Below are 14,443 nucleotides of genomic sequence, written 5' to 3'. Positions count from 1 at the left end.
AGTAGGCATGTGAGGCTGGTTCCACCCTTCAATGAAAAGGAGGTAGCCAAGTTTTTTTTACACTTTGAGAAAGTGGCTCAAATGCTAAAATGGCCTGTGGTGTCCTGGACTATGTTAGTGCAAAGTGTTCTGGTGGGTAAAGCTCAAGATGTCTTTTCGGCTTTACCGATTGACCAATGTGCAGATTATGAGATAGTGAAGAAAACCATTCTCACAGCCTATGAATTGGTCCCTGAAGCTTACCGGCAAAAATTTCGGAATGCCAGGAAGAGGGAGAGTGAGACCCATGTGGAGTTTTCCAGAATGAAGGAAACCATGTTTGATCGGTGGTGTGATTCGAAGGGGATTGGGAAAGACTTCCAACTGTTGCGACAATTGATCTTGGTGGAGGAATTCAAACAGTGTGTCCACGCGGACATTAAAGTACATCTGGAGGAAAAGAAGGTACCAGAGTTGTATGAGGCAGCAACCGTGGCAGATGACTATGCCTTGACACACAGGATGGGGTTCCACAAACCTAACTTCCCGCCTAGAGTTCGCCAGGGGAGTTATGGTACATCCGGTGCGGAGAACGAATATTCATGGGGGCGGCCTAGAGATGACTATGAGGACAAATCTGATACCGCGACTTTTAGGGATCAGAAGACTACAGTTCCAAGACAGACTTATCTTCCGGGGGGCCCGAGGCAGACCACGAGTTTTTCCTCCGGGCCTACTTGCGCTTTTTGCAAGAAACCTGGACATTTGATGTCCCAATGTTATGCCCTGAAAAGGAAAAATCAGGAGTGGAGTCAGACTAGTACAACTCCCAATGCATTGGCAAATGCGAGAAATCGTCCTTGGAGGACAGTGCCTTGTGAAGGTTCCCATGCCAAAGTTACGGCATCACAGAACGACCTTGTTCAAGAGGGTTACAAACCTTTTATTTCAGAGGGGTTTGTGTCACTGGATGGAGACTTGACTAACCAGAGACCTGTTAGGGTATTGAGGGACACAGGAGCACATCAAACTTTGATGCTTGAGGGCATTTTGCCATTGTCAGAGAAGACGGCAACTGGTGTTAGTGTTCTTTTACAGGGAGTTGGTGGCTATGTTAAAGCTCCACTTCATGTCATCCATTTAAAGTCTGATTTTGTGTCAGGACCGGTCACCGTAGGTTTACAAGCCACTCTTCCTGTAGAGGGAATCTCTTTTGTTATCGGGAATGATTTGGCTGGTGGTCGAGTTTCTGGTAATCCGATGTTTGTTGAAAAGCCTAGTATGGAAAATAACATCGCACAGTTAGAGCAGAAGGTTCCGGGTATCTTTCCATTCTGTGCCGCGACTCGTGCTATGGGTAGGAAGTGCTCTGAAGAGAAGAAGAAGGTACTGACGTCACGCTTTGCACAGTCACGTCTTGTCAAGTACCCTGAAACTAAGTGTCAGCACACACAAGTCATGGATGGATGCTATGTTGGCAAGCTCTTTGTAGGTGGACTGAACTTTGACACAAGAGAAGATGTTCTGAACTCTATCTTTGGCAAATATGGACCACTCTTGGAAGTGCTGCTGATAAAAGACAGGGAGACGCAAACGTCGAGAGGGTTTGGCTTTGTCACTTTTGAAAACACAAAGGACGCCAAAGATGCAGAAAAGGATTTGAATGGCAAGGATTTGGATGGTCGGACCATAACAGTAGAGAAGGCAGGCCATGGGCGTCGAAGGGGATACAGAGGAAGAAAACGTGGAGGTAGTTTCAGGGGTGGCTATGGCTCCCGGGGTGGGAGTAGTAGTTTTGGTGGTGGCCGCAGTCGAGATTACTATGGAGGCTCCCAAAGTTACGGCAGCTCCCGAAGGGATGATTATCAGTGTAGTGGCCAAGAGGGAGACCACTACTCACGTGACTACAGCACCCGACTCCACAACTGTGGTTATGATTTTTATGATCAAGAGAAGAGTTGGAAGCACTGAGGGCTCAGGAGCAGCCGAGCCAAGATTCCTACACGGATTAACCGTGAACTCCACGTTCCTAAAGGCGTCCATGTGGTGAATACTTCCAGGCCTCACCACCCAACCACCATGAAACCTGGCTCTCAGCTCGGCCTCCTTCAAAAAGTGCTATAGATTTGCTTTGTTTTGGATTTTTGATCACAACCCCTTAACCTTCATTCAAAAAATGAAAAATAAAAATCAGAGGTTGATGAGATGGAGTTTGGCTTTGCAGGAGTTCAACTTGGAAATTGAGCATGTAAAGGGCAGGGACAATATCGTTGCTGATGCTTTGTCCAGAGTGAACTAATTTTGGAAATTTCTGTAGGTTTTTTGGGAAGTTTTGTTGCTTTATTTTTGGGAAATATTAATTATTGTTGCTCACGGGAATTGATGATTTGGGTGTGAGTTTTACGTTTGTTTGTTAAAAGAGTTTTTGCCTGCAACGAATGTTCAAACTTTCTTTCTTGAGGGGGGGGGAAGTGTTACGGATTCGTCACTTCCGTTGTGGTGGTTTTCATGCACTGTAAACATTTTCGATTCCATGTACTATTATTGTTTTCAAAAGATTTATTGTTTATGAACTGTTTTCAAAAGGTCAAAAAGTTAGTTTCAAATGAAACCGGAACCGGACGACGAAGAAGAGGAGGATAAAAAGAAGGCGGAGCGAGTGGAGTCGGACAAGAAGCATAGTTGCTTTGCGGTCTGGAGCGAACGTTGGCGAGCAAGAGTCACGAGTGAACTTTGGGTTTCCCAGGAAAGGGATTCCTGCGACAGAGTTGTTATCGCTGTGACAGATCAACCTGCATGTCAGATTTTGCGGTCGATTCCGAAGAGAATCGTTGGACTGCCGTTATGTCTCGAGTACGGGCCGTCGGCCATTTTGACTCACGCGATTTGCACGTCGAGCAAGGTTTCTTTGCTTCGCTTCAGCCTTTGCGCGTCGCGCAGGGTTTTCTTTGCTTGACTTCAGCCGTTTTCACCGCATTCAGACGTATCTGGTGTGTGTGTGTGTGTGTGTGTGTGTGTGTGTGTGTGTGTGTGTGTGTGTGTGTGTGTGTGTGTGTGTGTATGTGTGCATCGCGGATTTTGAAGGTAAATCTGAGGTTCGCCGACTGTGAGCCACGGAACATCCATACCCGAGGGTGTGATTTCCCAGTTGCCTGGAGGGCGCCTTTGCACCGCTTTGGCAGCAGGACTGTAACTGCCAACCCAGCAGAATTCTGGTCACGATTGGACATTGATCTGACGATCGCTGGAGCGAAACAACTTTGGCTGGAAGCCGGGAATAGAGACATTGGGAATCTTCTTCTTTTCGCTCACTTGGAGCACAGTGAGTTATATTGTACGAACCTGGTGGTACCATCATAGGAATGATATACTATTTGTTGTACAATTGATTACTATTGTTTTGTACTGTTATTCTTGTGTGGTCTTAATACAATATTTGTTTGTTGGTAACAATTGGTGTGGCTTCACCGTTGATCTTTGACATACAGAATAACACATCTTTCTGCCGTGACTCCTCTCGGGGCTCGGAGGTACACCGTGACCAGGGGGTTGGGGAGGAGCACGGTACACTACCATGACCCACGTTGCCCAGAAAGTGTAATGACACGTGTGTAGAGAGGAGGCTTGAGAGGTGCCTCGGAAAAGATATTTCTCAAATAACCAATGCAACTGCAACAGTACTTTTGTAACAGCATTCCTCATTGTCTGGATTTTCCCTGTTTGGCACATTCCCACAATTTTGATCCAATCATTAGTCACTCTGCCAAAGGTAGTTATGGCTTTGCCCTCAGACTGTATTTTCCTGTGTGCCTTTCCTTGCAGTCTTTCCAGTCTAGTGCTATGACTGCGTTTGGACTCGCTGTTTTGCTTGCCAGATAGTTTGCACATAATCAGTTATATGGGAAGCAAAAACGTAAGCTTAAAGACTTTAAAGCTGCAGAAGGAATTTGCCACAATCGCTACTGTTAAACCCGGGGGAGACGATCCACAGCATCACCAAAGACATCAGAGCTGGAGCTTGGAAAATAAGACGCAAAGTCAATTGGCGGCTTCATGGTTTAGTAACCTGCCCTTCAGGCAACCCTGAGTGCTCCAGTTTCATTGTCAATCGACTTGTCTTTTTCATAAGTTCATCTCATCGCGATTCTCAAAGAGATGAACTTATAAAATGGGCCGTGATGTCCGGATGTCTGTCCGCCCATCCGGTCGACTGTTAACTTTTTGATATTTTTGCTACTCCTCCATTATCACCCATCTGATTGTTCTGAAACTTGACAGATGAATAAAAGACAGTAGTCCGCACAATTTCTCAGACTTCGATTTTTCGATTTTGGATCATGGGGTCTCCCGGGGCCAGGGGGTGGATGCGGGGAGTTACCCTCTGAAACTTCTGATCCCTACTCGTCTCTTATTTTCCAAGCAATTTCTCTGAAACATGATACAGCCCTACGACTCAATTGTCCGCAGGATTGCTGGTCTTTGATTTTTCAATTTCGTATCGGGGACCCCCACAAATCAGCAGAGGCCTGAACTACAACCTCAGGAGCCAGCCCACTCGGGGCTATGTATTTGGTATTTTATCATGCTCTATAATGTATGTTTTAGTTGTGTAAAAGAGCTGATTGTCCTGCATTCTTTGAAATCTTTTGATTTAAGCACATTGTATATTTGTGTGCCGTGAACTATGGAGGTTAATTATATCCACCAGTATGCATGGTGCCAGTAAAAATATCCCAAATCGGAATGAGTGAACCTTTCCCAGTCAGTAATCTGTTCCCCAGTACTGTGTGTACAACAATTTTTAATAGAGCTCACTGACAAATCATCATACTAAAATACGCCATTTGTGTCTGTCTGTCTGATGAATTTTTGACGACAATACATTCTGTCGTTACTTATCCAATCTCAACCAAACTTGACAGGATGACGAAGGGTTACACAATGAAGGCTGTAGCGCATTCATTTGCCCCCCTCCCCAAGGGGGTTTTCTCCCCCGAGCGGGTTTTCCCTGCCATTGCCGTCAATGGGGTTGCGTGTTGAGGTGTATAGCCATATTAAGTTAGCTTTATCGTTGCGCTTTTCAAAGGCCGCTTCGAATAACAAAACTAACGATAATAGCGTAATATTAATGTTATTACAAAACAATATTAATACCAATAATATCCCACCTCCCCAAGGGGTTTTTCTGGCGAGTCAATGTATATAAATAGCTTATCATGGTGTTTTCGTGGGAGCAACGGCCTCTACCAGAAGTAATGAATATTAATGAACAGTAATTATTCTTATGAAACACAAACACATATGATTCGCTTTTTAAACAGTCGCTAATGCTCTTTATAACTCTAAATGAAGAAATTTGGAGGAATCCCAACATGCGTGAGGTAAGTTTTACTTGCAGAACTGAGCGAAGATCTACTGTACTCTAGGTACCCCATAAGTGCTGGGTTAATAACATGACCCTTCCTGGCGCTAACTCTGAGAAAGAAACGCCTTCCTGGCGTTTTTCGTTGTGAACTTTTGAAACTTGCTCCTGCTGTTTAACACGAAACTGAAAGGGAGAAGCCCGGGTTGTGCTCATTTACCAAGCAGCTAGCTAGCGCTTGCCAAGCCAACCGTTCCTTAACAGTTTTGAATGGAGTGCTTCCTCGAATGCTTAAACTACTTGGCGATCTCTCCACAAGAAACTTGGTAAATGAACACACACCCAATGTTCTTGAGATCCGTCCATAGATCGACTGTAATCTATATATCCCAAAGAGGAATGACCCCTCCTGCCACTCCCGGAGTCTGCGGGTGTACTATAGTAACTTAAATGCAGGAAGCCACTAGGCCTGTAAATGCTTGTACTATTATTACCACCCTATGGCTATTTGTCCGTGCTCTATTCTTTTTAATAGCTGAAAGTCAGGTAAGAAAGCAGCACCTACCCCATTTTAAAGTCTTCTGGTATGATTCGGCCGGGGTTCGTTCCGCAGACCTCCCAGACTGAAAGCGGACGCTCAGGCCATGACACCACCCAGTTTGGTTTTGACAGCAAAACCTATGAAGTTTTGTTAATATGTTTGCAATTGTGTTGCTTTTAAGCTTTTTGAATTAACCAAGTATGTTCTAACCATATTTGACGAACCTCCAACTTTACCTTTTGTACAGCTTCCATTTTGTCCAAGAAGCTTTCGGAAAGACTATCAGCATTGGTTCTGGATGTGAAATATGGAAAAGCTGCATTTTGCAAGACATTAAAAATTGCTCAAGAACTTACAGAGATGTTGGTAAGAACCTGATGCACTGCTTGGTCAATCCAGTTAATCAGACTCTAGGGAGACCTCACATCTCACCCGTACTGTTTCAGGTGAGGACCGGGGCCGATTTGGGACTTAAAATTGTTGCTGTGCTCAGTCAAATGGATCATCCCATTGGCCTTCGTATTGGAAATGCATTGGAGGTCATGGAGACAGTGGAATGTTTACATGGAAAGGGTCCAGAAGATCTCAATGAGCTTGTTGTTACCTTAGGTAAGGAGTATATCAGAGCGGGTTAGAAAACTTACACATTCCGCTCCCTTCGATTTCCCCGTAATGCATCGTATTTTAAAAATATAAAAACTTGTTAATTTTTATCCCAAATTGTAACCTGATTTTGTCCTTCTCACCTGATAGTTAATGAGATTTTGCTACTCAACTGAATCCTACCCTTTACTCCCAGATGTGGTGAACTCTCAGGACCTGAACATCACAGTTCCTACCACATAATATTAGTAGTCTCATGGTCTTCTCCTGTCCCTCGTCTGTTGTCACAACTCTACCTCCCTGCAATCCTATTATGGGTCAAACACTCATAGATTACCCAATTCCCGATGCTAAGTTTGAGATGACTCTTAATTTCCAAGTAATTATTTTCCTTTTATGTCTATGGGATTATGTGAAGCCAACACTCCATCTCTGCTTATTACAGCTTTAGATTTAAGATTTGTACCTTATAAGTCTTTAGCAATTTGCTCATTGACACTCAAAACACAGAAGTAAAATGAAGGCCTCATACTATGAAACGTCTCGGTAACATACTGATGGAATATACCTTGAAAAGCATGACAATAACTATTTCATGTAGCGGCTCCAATAATGGCTGCTACTGTACTGGCTTTAACATAACAGTGACATATTGTGCTGTGTTGGTAACATCATTCATCAATTTTAGGTGGGCTTCTCCTGCACAATGTCGGCAAGGCTGGCTCGGCCAAAGAAGGCAGCGAAATTATACAGAAGAGCTTGAAGGATGGTTCGGCACTTGCACGCTTCCAGGCGATGTTAGTGGCCCAGGGTGTTGAGCTTGATGTGGCCCATCGTCTTTGCCAAGATAAAGACTTTTCTGGTACCCTGGGACAGGCCCCTGCCCACACAGACATTCGGGCTGATGCTGGAGGTAGGTGTAATGAAACAAAATTGCACTTCCGGTGGTGGTTTGTTCGCTCATATCTGTGGTGTCACTGACTTCCTTCTTCTTCCTCATTGCGTGTGACATCACTGTCTTCCTTCTTCTTCTTCTTCTTCTTCATTATTATGCAGCACTAGGCTGTGAGGTAGCATCATTGGATGAGAGCATGGCTGTGCCGCTCATGCAATGCCCTCTGCTGGTCAAGGCAGGAACTTCGTGAAGAACACGTGGGATCTTTAACGTCCACCAACTAATGCTGGCAGACGAGACGTCCAGCTTAACGTCTATTCAAGGGACGGGACACACATTGATGAATCACCTGGCCTATGAAACCCCAGGATGGCAGTTTGTATCTGTGTCGGGATTCAAACTGAGGCTAGGCAGATTAGAAGCGGGTGTGTGTACCAAGTTAACCATAATTGGTGCTTATTTAATAAAAACATGAAGTTGCTCCCTCGTTAAATGTAACTTGATTCCTTTGATTTCAAATCAAAACTGGACTATTTTCTGCTGGAAGAACAGTCTCTGCAGCACTTCACAAATCTAGGCTTTATGGGAGAGTGGCCAGACAGAAACCACTCCTGAGAAAAAGGCACATGACAGCATGACTGGAGTTTGCAAATAGGCACGTGAAAGACTGAGAGCATGAGGCAAAAGATGCAGTGGTTTGATGAGATGAAAATTGAACTCTTGCCTGAATGCAAAGTGCTTCGTCTGGCAGAAACCGAGCACAGCTCATCATCCATCTAACACCATCCCTACCATGAATCATGGTGGTGGCAGCATCATGCTATGGGGATGCTTTTCAGTGGCAGGGACTGGGAAACTTGTAAGGATAGAGGGAACAATGAATGGAGCCAAATACAGGCAAATCCTTAGGGAGAACCTGCTTCAGAGTGCAAGGGACCTTAGACTGCGGGGGAAGATTTTCATTCCAACAGGATAATGACCCCAAATATACAGCCAAAGCAACACTGGAATGGCTTCAGAACAAGAACGTGAAAGTCTTTGAGTGGCCCAGCCAAAGCCCTGAGTTGAATCCCATTGAGAATCTGTGGAAAGACTTTAAGATTGCTGTTCACGAATGCTCCCCATCCAAATTTACAGAGGTTGAGCAAATCTGCAAGGAAGAATGGGAGAAACTCCCCAAATCCAGATGTGCAAAGCTGAATACTTATGTAAATGAGATGTTTCTGTATTATCATTTTTAGTTATTTTGTAGAAATTAAAGAAATTCCACTTTGACATGATTGGGTATAATGTGTAGATAAGTGCCAAACAAATCTTGATTTAATCCATTTTAAATTCAGGCTGTAACACAACAAAATGTGAAAAGGTTATGGTGTGTGAATACTTTCTGAAGGCACTGTATCTGGCCGGTATGCCGTGCATATTGTCATGAGCACTGTGCAAATGCATGCTTGGTAGGCTTGGTGCAAGACATCGATGCTATGGCCCTCGCTCAACTCCTGCTCGAAATGGGGGCAGGGAGAACAGCTACTGGAGGTGTGATTGATCACAAAGTCGGGGTTCAAATTCTCGTCCCAGTCGGACAGCCTGTAAACAAGGGTATGTACATCATTGTTGCCTCTACAACACCTTCTTTAAATACTACTTTTTAAAAAGCTCTTTCTTGGTGATAAAATGTTTTTCCTTTACTTGTTTACAACAGCATTAAAATAATTTTGAAGCTTGGCGCGTTCAAAAGGTTATACGAACAACATTAATTGCCATAGGTCTCAGACACAACAAAGTATTGTCACGTCTGAGGTTCTGTTAAGACAGTATACCTCAGCACTGGTTTTTCATCCCGAGAGATACCCAAACGTTTTTAAAATTGCACTGCATTCAATAAATTCTACAACTTCACCGTTCCCAAGGATCATTCAATGAGGCCGAAATTTACGGCAAACATACACAAAAAGAAGAGGGCTCGAACACATTTTCTTACCTTTTAAATTATTTATTTATAAGAAAAGTACAGGGGGGAAGGTACACAAGACGCTATAAACAAAAACAGAATGAACCAGGTGAATCAATAGGACACAACGAGGTAAATGGGAATATTCAAACTTATGAACAATGATTGGAAATAAAGCAATACCTCTCCCACTATAGGCGCCACAGATCACACTTATACAACAAGGTTAGAATGCAGGTGAGGACTTCCCTTTTCTCTATGATGTGCAGGGGGGACACAGAGTTCAATGCAACCCGCTTCGGAGGCCATGTGCTAGATGAGAGCCAGTGACGAGTAGCTCCCAAGATGCCGAAAGCCAAACAGCGCGCGATGAAGATCAGTCACAAGAAAGGGCAGTGACGATCAGCCTCCACCAGTTCTCATGGGCCCCCTTTGTCCTTTTTAAACGGAGCCCTCCTTGTTTGCCCTACTCCCTCTTTCTCCTCTTCCAAAAACACAGGGTGATCCCAGCTCAGGTTGATTCCTTTGAGATAAAGCCATAATCAATGTATACTACTCCTCCGTGAACCACTTGTTTGTGCTCCTTTCACACGAAACTTTGTGATCTCTCCAAAGACGCGCACACACACACACACACACACACACACACACACACACACACACACACACACACACACACACACACACACACACACGAGGCCCCTTCTTCCTCCTCCTCTGCAGATCTCACTCGAGTTCCCTCCTTCCTCCTACAAGCAAGGCCTCTCTCTCGTTCCTCTTCCTCCGAGGCAGAGTTCTAATCTGACCATCCTGCAGCGACAATAAAAATAAATGCACATTGATACTTTTGGTGGAATATTGTTCCTCAATCATAAAATGACGTTTGTAGGCAGACAGATTATTTTTTTTGTATACAAGATCGAGGCTCATGTAAGAGCTAACATTAATTTAAAAAAACAAACGGACACATAAAACATATAATAAAGGGAGCAGGAGACAAGATGGGGAGAGAGAGGGAAGCACACAAGTAAAACATTTGAGAGCAGGGACATCGGGAGATCTGTGGGAGGGAGAGGGCTTGGGAAGGGGGTGAGAGGGTGGGAGAGGTATAAAACACGTGGACACTGCTAGGACTTCCAGGAAAGAAGTTGGTATTTTAAAAAAAAGGATCTGGGGTGAATTAACGGGGGTAGAAAAGATCAAGGTTTTGGATGAGGGAAGATGAGAGATGGTGGTGAACAGCTGTTTTAAAGACCTGGAGGGAGGAGTGGGATTGAGGAGAGTGAGGGAGTTTTTTCCAGAGGTGGGAGAAAAGAGGAATGAAAGAGTGAAGGTGAGCAGAGAGTCTTGATTTTGGCAGTTTCACCAGAAGAGGGTTGCAAGCAAATCTTGTGTGACCTGTAGGAATATTTGCAGGACAGAGCACAGGCAGAGCTGGGGGAGCAAGGCCGGTGAGGAGTCGGTAGAAGACAGAAAGACCACAAACCTGCCTGCAGTGGGTGAGTGAAAGGCCCTCACAATCGGCTTCATCGCGGGAATTCCAATGATTCTGAAAGCTTTGGTTTCAACAGCATGAAGCCGAGCTAAGTATGAGGCAGGAGCACCAGCCCAGAGGGGAGAGCAGTATTCCATTGAGCTGTGGATGAAAGCTTTGTATGTGATGTGGAGCTCAGGTGTGCCAAGGAAGGACTTCGCACGACGGAGGATGCCCAGTCAGCAACTGGCTTTGGAGGCCAGCTTGGAAATGTGGTTTTCCCAGGAAGGATCATGGCAGATAGTGAGACCAAAAGCTTGAGTGACAGAACTTCTTGGAGAGGATTGTTGAGAAAGTAGATTGGAGGGTTGTCCAGTCGGTCTTTTCTGAGAGACAAAGTGAGAGTGTGAGATTAGTCAGGATTGAAAGACATGTTCCACTTGTTTGACCAGTCTGTGATTTTGTCCAGGTCTGCAGAGAGTGAGGAGGCTGCAGACTGCCGATCTGAGGGATGAGGTATGGAGCGGCAGAGAGTGGAGTCATCAGCAAAGAGATAGACCAAAGATGGACGGACATGAACCAATTGTTTAATGCAGCTTTTCACTTGCACTGATCTGTATTGAACACGGTGAGGAGATTGAAGTGGTTAAGTCCAAGATTTAGAGTATTACAAGTCAGCTCGGAAGTTTCCAGCCATAGCACAAAGCTCAGGCACAGCTAAAGCAATGGGACACAAAGCCATATATCTTCACCATTGGTCAGAAGTTCTGTAACTAGCCTCAAAATGGGTGGGCTGAATTTCCATGACATGGCAATATTCAGCAGGATATCACCGGTATGCAGAAATGTTCTATGTTACGGATCATTGTTTGTGACCAAAGTTAAGTCAAGGTGCTTGTAACATCAGAGTAAACTGGCTCAGACAGAGAGGTCCCCTGTTGGAAAGTAATATGAATAATCCATTTTCAAGTCAAGATTCCAATAATTACACCAGCGGGACCTTTGCAAGAGCGAGCAAAGAGCATAACTCTGTGGAAAATTGATGAAACGCCACAAAACTTGAACTTGTTCTATATCTTAACATAATAAAGCCATGTACGAAGTTTCATTTGAATATGTTAAAGGGTATGGGAAAATAGTCCGAAAAAACACAGGTGGGACGGATGGATGGATGGATGGACGGACAGACCGACAGACAGACGGACGGAGAGTAATCCTATAGTCCCCTCTGGTGAATCCGGTAGAGGACTAATAAATGAGAGCAGCAAAACAAAGTGAGAGCTATTGGTCAGGGCTGCCATCTTAGTTTATAGACTTGATTGACATTGAGTTTCCAAATACCAGCTGTTTCTGAATATTCATTTGCAGTAAACATCCGAGTGTGACATTATAAACATTGTATGCAGAAATATAAACCTTCCTAGAACACCAAATGGGATTATCTCTGTTGAACACAGTATGAAGATTGAACTTAAGTCCAAGATTCAGTAGGATATCAACGGTATGCAGACATTACATGTCCTACATGTCCTATGTCCTATGTCATTAGTCATTACATGTCCTATACTAGGTATGCAGATCCATGTTGGTAACCAAAGTTAAGCTAGCATTGAGCTGGTACTGGAGCGAATGGCCTCATGCCTCTAATTTAGATCAACAACTGTAAAAGTGAACAACCAAAGGAATGTTTTCAATAACCAATTTTTTATCATTTGTTTGAATATACATTGTTGGTGAACAACTTTTTTTAAATCATGAATACAATAAAGGTTTGCACTTTTTGCCTCAACAGGGCAGCCATGGATTCGTGTTTTTCACAACCACTCTCAGCTCACAGATGAACAGATGTCAGCTGCTCATGCTTCTGTGACTATTGCGTCATCAAAGGTCCAAACTTCCAAACGCATCACTCACATTATTCGTCCAGAAGACCTGAACCTCATTGAAGCTGAGAAACACTTGACCGCCTCAATGCAATAACATGCGCAACACTCTACTTTTGCTTCTCGGTACTTCAATATAGCAATTTATTTGGAGATAATCAATCAAAAGGTAATTTCAATTCTATACTACACAATGAAGGTTTTGCTCAACCTTTTTTTTCACATTAAAAAAAAAAAAAAAAAAACCTTTAAAAAAAAAAACCTTTTCCTTTTTCATGCCTCCGCCCCCAAAGGTGGCCGGAGGCATTATGTTTTCGGATTGTCTGACCGTACCTACGTACGTACGTCCGTCTGTCCGTACGGGCTAAACCTCGTTTTTCTCAGCAACCACATGGCTGATTGAGACAAAACTTTCAGGGTAGGAGTGACACCTATGCAGAATGTTTTTTATGATAATTGTGACGTTATAGGTCACATTGTATGGCAGCCACCTTGGATTAAACGCAAATAATAAAAAAAATGATTTATCCGAAACCACTGAATGGAAAAATTTGAAACTTGGCACATTGTCAAGTACTCCCAATGGGGGAACAAAAGCATGAAATGATGACATCATAGGTGAAGTGGTATTCTCGCTAAAAATGTTTTAATCGAATTCCTTATCCTAAAAATCTGAAATTGCATGCACAATCTATGACCCATTTGTATTCAAATATTAAATTTATGACATCATATGTCACATGCTTTGGCAGCCATATTGGATGTAACCTAAAACCTTAAAAAAACTTCTCCCAAACCACCAAATTGATTGACTCGAAACTTTACATGTGTCACTGACGCGGCATGGTGATTTGGTCACAGTGATGGCGATAGCTCGCATACTCTTCGCGAAGGACACCGTGGGATATTTTACATCCACCAAGCAATTAAATTAGGAATCGATTTTTTTCCTTTTTTCCTTGTGAATTACCAAGGAATTGTTTTTCGGATTAATTGATTAAAATTAAAATACTTTAGTGCAAATCTTCCAAGCTGAAAACTTCTAAATGATGATGAAAAATGTATTTTTTTTTTTAATGGCACATATACATTTTCCTCTCAATTGTGTATCTGAAAGATCATTAAAACTGTTCCATAAAACTTATCTTGCCATCATAATTTTATTTTGCCTCTTGATTTTTTTTAAAGCGATAAACGATTGATAGTCACATCATCACACCACATCTTTTGCATGAGATTAACAGTGTGAAGGGCACAAATCCAAGACTTGAAGACCAGTACCATTCAAGTTTATAATTTCCTGGACATTGGCTCAGAACTTCACGTATGTTGTTAAAAATCAGAATGGGACTGATGCTCTAAGACTCCAGATCATGAGATTTGTAGCTCAAAGGAGTGACTTGGTAGATTATAGTATATTAATACGTATTATGAAAAGTTTATTTATATGAGGTGCATTTCCAAAGGAAGAGTCTGTTAAAGTCTTGGCTGAGCCATTTGTCACAGAGTCAATGTTCAAGTCTTAGGTCGGTTATCGTGAGTCAATGTTCAAGTCTTAGGTAGGTTATCGTGAGTCAATGTTCAAGTCTTAGGTAGGTTATCGTGAGTCAATGTTCAAGTCTTAGGTAGGTTATCATTAGTCAATGTTCAGACCGCTAAACATGACCCATTGCAAAGGAACTGCTTCGGCAGATCCAATGCTCTCTAAGACTTGGACAGAGTATGGTACGTGGGATCCAAAATGTGTATGTTGTA

The 14,443-nt window shown here is 43.2% G+C and overlaps 1 protein-coding gene across 6 annotated transcripts in view; it reads left to right on the top strand.

Moving 5' to 3' along the window:
- TYMP (thymidine phosphorylase) overlaps positions 1-13,832 on the top strand; it is a 92,112-nt gene extending 78,280 nt beyond the window's left edge. For all 6 annotated transcript variants that reach the window (XM_068097668.2, XM_068097644.2, XM_068097685.2 and 3 more), the window contains 5 exons: positions 6,130-6,248; positions 6,329-6,491; positions 7,174-7,398; positions 8,839-8,979; positions 12,598-13,832. In XM_068097668.2, coding sequence (XP_067953769.2) covers positions 6,130-6,248; positions 6,329-6,491; positions 7,174-7,398; positions 8,839-8,979; positions 12,598-12,785 — 836 coding nt within the window. In that variant the 3' untranslated portion in view covers positions 12,786-13,832. The remainder of the gene's footprint in view (positions 1-6,129; positions 6,249-6,328; positions 6,492-7,173; positions 7,399-8,838; positions 8,980-12,597) is intronic.
- The last annotated feature ends 611 nt before the right edge of the window (positions 13,833-14,443 follow it).

This window comes from Myxine glutinosa, chromosome 1, assembly GCF_964187855.1.
Source record: "Myxine glutinosa chromosome 1, kmMyxGlut1.1, whole genome shotgun sequence".
Classification (NCBI taxonomy): domain Eukaryota; kingdom Metazoa; phylum Chordata; class Myxini; order Myxiniformes; family Myxinidae; genus Myxine; species Myxine glutinosa.
The sequence above is the reverse complement of the archived record's forward strand: the minus strand, read 5'-3'. Positions and strand labels throughout refer to the sequence as shown.